This window comes from Cydia strobilella, chromosome 2 (genome assembly GCF_947568885.1).
Source record: "Cydia strobilella chromosome 2, ilCydStro3.1, whole genome shotgun sequence".
NCBI lineage: Eukaryota > Metazoa > Arthropoda > Insecta > Lepidoptera > Tortricidae > Cydia > Cydia strobilella.
The window spans coordinates 23,348,720-23,358,252 of record NC_086042.1 but is presented as its reverse complement, the minus strand read 5'-3'; the positions used below and the strand labels follow the sequence as shown (position 1 = coordinate 23,358,252).

Sequence of the window (9,533 nt, the reverse complement as noted above, 5' to 3'; positions counted from 1 at the left end):
AATTCTGAATTGGTCGAATTGACTTATGTGATAGGATCACTATCTCAATGTACTCTCTACCACATGAGCAAACATATTTGATAGAATACACATCATTTATAGCGGGAACTCAATCCAACTTCGGAGAAGTTTTAATACGGAGAAACCTTAAACCGATTTCCGGGTTCTTCCGTTAAAACGTAAAGTGGCCGATCCATCACAGGGAGTGCTTCCGATCCACTGGTGGCAAACGGAAGCGATTTTGTTCATGGTCCTATTTTACAGATTTTGTTTTACAGAAACTCACACGTTATATTTTAGTACTTACATTCCGTGCTATCGTAACAATAATGTTGCTGATGCTAACGGATAGTTAGTAGCATGATTTTTTAAGTCGACCAATAATAATGTAGTTAGTGACATGGGAGTTGTTTTGTACAAGCATTCATCGGAAAATCGATGATCAGAAGTGAAGTGTATCGCAAAAAGGTTTTTTTGGCACAAGCGTTTTGTCGACTAGTTTATTGCGATATCAATCTTTCACATTAAGCGTTAGATGCAAAACCGTTTTGTCGAGCAAGAGATTACCGCGATTTCAATCTGTCGCCTACGTTTGTCGCGAAACCGTCCTGGAGACCAACAGTTTATCGCAATAGTAATCTTTCGCACAGTCATTCATTCCATGTTTGTAAATAGAACTTGAATCGCACAACAATCTAAGTTCCATTTAAAAATATATATATCTCTCGCTATTCGAACTCTTACTGTGATATTGCCTTAAGGACAGCCGTTCCCCGACGTTGACGAAAAAGGTCGATAGATGTGCGATCGTTAATTCCCCCGGGATCTATTCGCACTGACTGCTCGTAACAGCCCTATTTGTTAGGCTCCAATGGGTTAATCACGGAAACACTTGAATTTTCGTACAGTTAGATTGTATTCGTAGATGTGATCTCATTAGTCTCCTAATTATTTGGTTATGAAGCTGCTTAAATGTGAAAACCCATATGAAACAAGGAACATGTAAAATTACTTAATATTCGTAAGCAAATGTTTCTGCGTTTGAATGCGCTACGCTACGGCAGCAGTGCTGAATACACATGCCTGTGCGTTGTCGTAAACAACGGCCGGCCAGATTAACAACCTCAGAAAACACTAAAAGCATTTATCGAGACTTATCACGTCCCTGCAATAAATTAACCTTTACCTTCCACCAACCAACTACCTACACATACATTAAAAAATATTACAAGTAATTATTCTACTAGAATATTCCCAGTTGAAAGTGGCAGCTTACTTAGGATTGCTGTCAACTCAACAATGAAAAATAAAAGGAACAATCTTAAGGCTCGATTATTCTAACAATCCTGATTAACACGAAAGATCACGCCGCCCTTTCAGATGCCAGTTAGAGACAAAACACCGTCATTAGCGGACACTCTCAAAGATTACTTGTGTCCTTGGCACAGAATAAATATAATAAAGGGCTCACTTTTAGTATACAACTAAGAACATACTACTTTCTTGGGAACACATCAAAACAAAACAAAAACACAACTATCTATGGATAGGTCTTCAAAAATAGAATAGAATAGAATAGAATAGAAAACGTTTATTGTAAAAATCTACATACAGCACCATACAAATTTAAAAAGAAGAAGATCTTATACACTAACACGTAAAATTACAAGTAGCTTATACTAACATGCAATAATTACAATATTGATGCTGCTATAGAGGCTACAAATGGACACCACTCAGCATATGCTCTAACATATAGGTATATGCTACAGCGCTGGTCTTCCGTGGAGCCCAGGGCAAGAAGATAGCTCAGAACAGTAAAGGCAGTAACTAATAATAAGGACAAATTAGAAACAATATACAAGGAAAAAATTGAAAGTGGATGTGGAAGTGAGTGGTTTGGGAATATGTAAAAATATATATAAAGAGGTGTAAGTCAAGCATGTATTTAGTTTAATATATAGTGGAGCATATATGCCTTAAGGCATTAGATCTGCCATTGTACCATCATGTATTGAGCAAAAAATATTAAATAAACATATATATATAATCGAATAAATAAATAATGATTAAATTTATAAAATACAATAACTAATAAATATTTGTGAGTTAGTACTTGGTAGTTAGTTGTAAATAGGTTTTTAGAGAAGGCATCGATCGACGATTTAAACTAACAGAAAAATATCCGTTATATTCAATATCACTCACGCAAATAAGTAAGACACCTATGGAATAATCTAGCTAAGATGCATGGAACGCGAGGAACACGGCAGTTGCAAGCTGAAAATATATCGTTTAAATTTAAGTTTAAAAGTGAATAAAGTTTTAGTTACGTATTGGAGGGGGTATGTTGTTCCAGCATTTCGTAGCAGAGTAGCGAAAACTGCCACGAAACGCTGCTGAACTGCCGTGTCTCGGACAGATTAGTCGAATAGCATCTCTCATAGGGCGGGTGGAGTACGATAACTTGTTAAAAAGGTATTGGGGCTGTTGAAAATTTACTACACCGAAAAGTAAGGTCGCAAAATGCAACGATCGACGTGCTTCCATTTTCAACATCTTACCAGTGTTAAGATAAGGGGTGACATGAGTACGTGGAGGTATGGGGAAACAGAAACGGGCACAGGCATTCTGGATGCGTTGAAGGAGTGCCTTTGAACGAGCCAGTAAGCAACCGTTGATCACAGTATCGACATAGTTGAGTTTAGATAATATTAAGGTGTCGCATAATTTTATTCTAAGGTCGACACTGAGATATTGACGAACCTGGTATAGTACTTTCAATCTATAGTAGCAATTTTTAGCGACATCGATCACATGTTGTTCAAAACGCAAGCGCTCGTCTATGTGTAGGCCAAGGTTCCGGGCTGCAGAGACTCGCTCGAGGCGATCACTTCCGAGCATAACATTAATATCAAAGCTGGTTACTTTGTCAACTTGGCCTTTAGTGCCAAGCACTAGAAACTTTGACTTGTCGGGGTTAAGGACTAAGTCACACTGTCCAGACCATACGTCGATACGATCAAGATCCTGATTCAACAGCTCCAAAGCAGTTTGTGTCTCCCGTGGATGGAACGTTTTATAAATTTGCAGATCATCTGCATACATGTGATAGTGACAGTTCTTTATACAACTCGTAATGTCTGCCACGTACAAAATAAACAAAACGGGACCCAGAATCGATCCCTGAGGGACTCCGCAATTTATAGATGTATTTAAAGAGTAATCTGTTAGTCCAGAATAATTACGAAGCCCAACTTTCTGGGAACGACCAGAGAGATAGCTATCAAACCATTTTATGGTTCCGACGTCGAAACCATAGTAAGCAAGTTTAGACAACAATAGCGAAATATTTATAGTGTCGAAGGCTCTGGAAAAGTCCAGGAGGACAAGGATTGATGCCTCTCCTTTATCCTGCGCTGTTAGTATGTCATCGATTACGTCCAGAAAATGATATTGAGGTTTCTAATATTATTTTTTTCTGAACTGAATAGTTTGCGCGAGAGACACTTCCAGAGTGGTAAAATGTGTCCCCCCCCGTAACTTCTAAAATAAGAGTGATAAGACTAAAAAAAAATTATGATGTACATTACCATGCTAACTTCCACCGAAAATTGGTTTGAACGAGATCTAGTAAGTAGTTTTTTTTAATACGTCATAAATCATAAACCGCAATTTACCTTTCACTCACGTTTCACATAAAAAATACATTGTTTAAATTGTGTAATGTACGGAACCCTCGGTGCGCGAGTCCGACTCGCACTTGGCCGGTTTCTATTTTTATGCTTAGGCCACTGCGACATTTTGTTAATATTTAAGATACTATTTTGCTAATTCTATAAATCTAAAGCCACTCCATAACTTCAAAGTACAAGTGCGTATTTTTGCCGTCCCAAACTTTAACCATCGTTTTCTCCGTTGTCGCTTTTTCACTCGTGCATCTTTAAAGATTAAAAAAAAAGTCGCGAATCTATCAATTTTGTCATATTTTTTGCGTTAAAATTGTCGAAGTTATAAAGTTATAATCCTTTAAAATTAATAAATGTTACCCCATTTTACGGTACGAAATTATGTAGAGTAAGCAAGGACCGAAGTAGGTAGGTTAGGTTTTTTTTTTGTGTCCCACCTCCCTCCTCTATATTATTATTGATGCTTATTTTTCAATATTTGTTTCTTTTCTTTTCATTGCATTCTTTTATATGTTTCTTTTCTTTTCTTTCTTTCTTTTCATTGCATTCTTTTACTAATGATTTCTTAGACTACGTACCTACTTACATTTACACTAATAAATAACTAACTTATTATAATTTTCGTTCCTTCCTTTAGTATTTACATCGTTTATATTAACGCCCGATGTGGGTTTTACTTTATAGTTTGATGCCCTCACATTACAGCCATTTCCATCATATTTACACAGTTTACTCTTGCATTGCCACATTAATACAGTTAATACAATTGTAACTAATATTATTACATTTATTTGTCTATTTCTTCTACTATATTATAGTACACCCACATTACAGCTCTTAGAATCATATAACACAGTTTATTCTTACATTGTCAATTTGTCACCTTATTATAGTTAATACAATTTTAGAAATTATTGTCTCATTTCTTTGTTAATTTACTCTAATATATTCTAATCAACAGACATTACAGCCATTGCGATCATATATACATGGTCTATTCTTACATTGTCACATTATTGTTAAACACAATTATAATAATTATTGTCACCTTTCTTTGTCAATTTCTTCTACTATATTCTAATACACAGACATTACAGCCGTTGCGTCTAAATATACACAGTTTATTTTTACATTGTCATATTAATTCGATTATCACTATTATTATTATCATATCTGTTTGTCAAATTTATTTATTGTACAGTTTATTTTTACATTTTACATTGTCACATTCATACAATTAATACAGTTATCAAAACTGTTATCATGTTTATTTGTCAAATTTATTCTACATAATATTGCCATTTTCCAACCATTAGTGCACAATACATAGGAACATTTTTAGGCGCTACGCCCGGGAGTGTACTTACATTTTGCTGTAAGGATTTTATTTAGCCTTTAGTTTAGCCCGCCGATACGCAACATGGAGCACCCGCGCGGTACTTAGAGCGCGCAGGTACTCAGTCCCGCGCCCCGGAGCAAAGAGGAGCAGAAACGAGCGCAGGAGAGCTACGTGGAGCGCCTTGGAGCGTTTTGACGAACCCCGGAGCACCTTGGAGCAATTTGGCGCAATTTGGCGCGCCCGGGAGCAAAACGGAGCACAATGGAGTGGAGCGTATTTGGGCGCACGTTTCCTATTTTTAGAAGACACTCCGCTGGCGGGGCGACTGGCTGCTCCATTTTGGGAGCATTGTCCATTGTTGTGGTTTTACTCCGCCGTCGGAGCGCTTTTATGGGGTGCCATTTTGGGAGCATTTTCCTTTTCCGCTCCACCGTCGGAACGCTTAGATGTGGTGCCATTTTGGGAGCATGTTTCTTGGTGGTGTACCCCAAGTAGCCTTCTTGATTGCCCACTCCCCCATGGCCGCCCTTTCCGTGTCGATGGCTGGCCAGTGGTGAGTGAGGTATTGCGCTTTTTTTTGACCTGCCACCGGCGCGGATGCAGCCATGGGTCGAGTAGGCCCCTTAGCCTGCCCTGGAGTTCTACGTCTCCTATACTGCCGTGGCTCCGTTTTGTCTCGCCGCTCTTATGACGCCCTCCGCAAAGTCCACGAAGTGTTTTCTGATTCCGTCGTCCTCCAGCATCCTCACGAAGTTGCCCTCCGTAATCCTCATATCTATTGCGCACTCACAGGCGTACCGCTCGGGGCCGTACCTTGGGCATTCTGTGAGGATGTGAGTAACTTTCTCCACGGTTTGTCCGTCGCAGAAGCAATGGGGGTCGTTACCCAGCTTGACCCTGTGGAGGTATTGTTTGAATCCCCCATGCCCTGTTAGTAGTTGCGCGATGGTGTTCTTGTTATCCAGCCTCCATGATCCTTTTAGCATCCCGCACATCCCGGAAGAATAGCTTCGTGCCTGAGGCTCTTTCCGTCTTCTCGTATCTCCTTTTCCACCTTTGGCTCTTATGGTTCTTTTTGCGAACGAGAGAGGGAATCTGCTATACAGCGGGGTCTATTCCGGGTCTAGGGCCGCCGCCTTGGCCAGTTGGTCCGCCCTCTCATTTCCTTCCAGGCCCGCGTGCGCCTTTATCCAAGATAGCTCTATCGGGTTGCCCCATGTTGCTCCTCCAGGTTTTCCCTGATTTTTACTGCTATAGGGTTCAGGGAGTTTGGGTCGGCAACTGCCTGGAGTGAGGACCTAGAATCACTGTAGATCACTGTCCGGTGCTCCTTGTCTTTCGCTATGCTCGTGGCTTGGTAGAGCGTAGGGTTGGGGGGTAGTAGAGCGCCATCATTTCGGCTTGGTGCACCGAACAGTGATCCGCTAGCCTGAAGCTCGTACTGTCTTGCTCCCCCCCCCCCTCCCGACCACCATGTAATCGCGCCGCCTATCTTTCCTTGGATTTTGCTGCCATCTGTGTAGAACCTCCAGGTGTCCACCAAGGAGGGCCCCTTTTTTTTTTTTTTTTTTATAGAGGGGGAATGCGTTACGCATACCTCCCAGGCGCAGGGACGGGCCTGGGATGGTTATGTGGGACTCCCATACAGGCTAATGGGACCCATGGTTTACCCACTAAACCCCCTCTGTTGCCGCCTAACTGCTATACGGCGAGGTCCCAGGAACGCCGAAGTACTCTTCCGCAACCTCGCCAGCGGCCGTCCGGACTCGGACCCGGCTCTTGGGGAAATTACCCCTTCACCTCAATGGGCGCCTTGTTTGCGCCCGCCCACGCAGGGACCTTTGTGTAGGCGACAGACGTCCCCGAGCCTGCCGCCCACAGGGACCCTTATGGGGGTAACCGGCGGTCGTATGCCAACCGCCGCCGCCCCACGCGCTTGCGGCGCATTGGCTGAGAGGTCGGATCTTCCTCCCTGCCGCGTTCCGCTGCCTCCTTCTGCACCATCACGTCCTCACAGAAAGAGGCCACCGCCTTCCATAGACTCTCCCCACCAAGCATGGCTTTCACCACCGCTGGCAAGGAGAGGTCTATTCCCACTGCGGCCACGAGTGCGGCCCGCTGCTCCGCCCACGCTGGGCATCCAGCCAGCGTGTGTAGCGCTGTGTCTTCAGCGTCGCCGCAGTGGTGGCACTGCGTCGTTGGTTCCCGTCCCGCCCTCCTACACAGGTATCTCCCGAAACAACCGTGTCCCGAGAGGACCTGGGTAAGGTGGAAGGACCAAGGAGGGCCCCTCCGTCAAGTCCTCCTCGGTTTTTGTGAGGCTGAAGGTGAGCCGCTTCCTAACTGCCGGATGCGGGAGTATCGACGGGTGTGCCCTAGGCTGCAGTTTTCCTTCCGGCAGCTCCGGGAGGGTTTTGCCTCTCTTAACCTCATAGACCTCCTTTTGCTCCTGCAGAATAAGGTCCAGCGGTATTATCTGTGATAGGATTGCCGCCGAGACAGTGGATACTGTGCGGTGGACTGTGGCAATTTTGTATACCGAACGCTCTGGTTATCCTGTCTAATTTTTTCCTGGCATAGACTCTAGTAGCTACGGTCCCCCAGGCCCCAGCAGCATACAGCATTGTAGGCTCAACTACAGTATAGTATATGGTTTTCAGTATGTACGCGTTTAGTCCCCATCGAGTCTTTGCCATTTTACTTACCACTTTAAATAGGTTCAATGCCTTTGTAGAGACATTCTCCATGTGGAGTCCGAACCCCAGGTTTTCGTCTATTGTGAGGCCTAGAAGTTTTAGTTTCTTGTCCAGGGCGATTTGTGTCGACATCATTTGGAATGTTGGCGTGTTGTACTTGAGTTTGCGCGTTATTAAGATCGCTTGTGTCTTGTGTGGGGCAAACCGGAACTTATGCTTCATGCCTCATCTTGCAACCATTTCTAACGCGTCATTGACCTTTCTGTTGAGTTCCTCGGTGGTGTTTGCCCTAGCCATAATGACGATATCGTCTGCGAAAGCCTGCAGCTGGGCATTTCCCCCTTCGGCCTCTCGCAGCAGGGGGTCCAGCTGCAAGTTCCACAGCAATGGCCCTCCTATCGAAACTTGGATGCAGCCTCCTTCGGTTCTCCGCCTGACCGTCTCCCCGAGATAGCTCAGGGTCACGTTGCTGTCCTCCAAGTAGCTGGAGACGATGCCCATCAGCCACTGGTCTCCGCAGTGTGTGTTTAGTTCCCTCAGGATTATGGGACACCAAGCTTCGTCGAACGCACCCTCTATATCCACTAATATCCAGGGAGACTATGACGGTCATCATTTTATTATTCAACTCCTCCTTCGCGTAGGTTATGACATCGTACAGCGCGTCCTCTGTGCTTTTTTGCGCCGTGAAGCCGTATTGACTGGGATTTAGGCCTGCCCCTGCGCTAGCTCCCACGTCAGTCTATTAAAGATCATTTTTTTGAGGACTTTTCCCGAGCAGGCCGCTAGGATTTTGGTACCCCGTAGTCTTCCTTTGAAGGTTTTGGGATGACTCTAATGTATGTCTCCTTCCAGCACTTCGGAAAATATAGCAGCCGAAGGCACTGGTTAAACAGAGCCAGGATCGTGGGGCTGGTCAGGAATGCCCTATGACATATGTCCAACGTCAGTCCATCAGTTCCCGGCGCCTTGCTGGGGTTCATGCCCTTCAGAACCTGGTCCGCCTCATCTCCAGTGAATGGCACTAGTTGAACACCCTGCGGGGGGGTTCTTGCAGCCCTCTGAATTTCGTTTGCTTCCTCTCTGATTTTCTTGTGCCATTCCTGGTCCACGGTGGGGTCGTCCGGGGGGAAAAAAGTGTTCGTGAGTAGCTGCGCTGACTGGAGCTCGCCAAGGATGCTTCCGTTTTCAAGGCACTCCAATGCTGGTGTCTTCTGTCATGCACTTTTTAATAACCCTGTAGTATGTTTTCCAATGGTCTTCGCTCTTTTGTTGGGAGCAGAAGTTTTTCCAGCTTGAGGTTATGCTCTCTTCAATCTTCTTTCTATATTCCTCTCTGGCCTCGGCGTACTCCGCGTAAACAGCCCCCCTCCGTGCCGGGTTTGCTTTCGCTACTCTTCTCCTCAGTGTCTCTACCCTGGTTTTCGTGCTTCCCAGCTCTTCGGTCCACCACGGCGTGCTCTTCGCCTTTTTATTCTCACCCTTCAAGGGTATCGTGTTTATGCAGGCGTCCTGGATGGCCTCCACCATTTCCACTGTTACGGCTTCAAGGTTGTCAGGTGTTTCTACTGTTTCTATTCTTGCCACAGTTATGTCTCTTTGTTTCAACTACCGCTTCAGAGATTCCGAGAACTCGTGCCATTCTGCTTTGGTCGTTTCGTATATCCTTGTTGTCTTTCCAGATCTTTGCGTTCTGCCCTCTTCCATTGACAAGTTAAACCTTATTCGTCTATAATCGGAGAGGCCCGTGCCTTCTACTATCACTCTCCACTCTTTTACCTTGTCCAGCCAATGATCTGAGCACATCGT

General features: G+C 44.3%; 1 protein-coding gene across 1 annotated transcript; it reads right to left on the bottom strand.

Moving 5' to 3' along the window:
- Positions 1 to 7,949: 7,949 nt before the first annotated feature.
- Positions 7,950 to 9,254, bottom strand: LOC134750216 (uncharacterized). The gene is made up of 3 exons (XM_063685356.1): positions 9,066 to 9,254; positions 8,525 to 8,938; positions 7,950 to 8,324 (listed from the first exon to the last, which is right to left on the bottom strand). Exons 1-3 carry the CDS (start codon positions 9,252 to 9,254, stop codon positions 7,950 to 7,952), a joined length of 978 nt encoding a protein of 325 aa, XP_063541426.1.
- Positions 9,255 to 9,533: the final 279 nt, after the last annotated feature.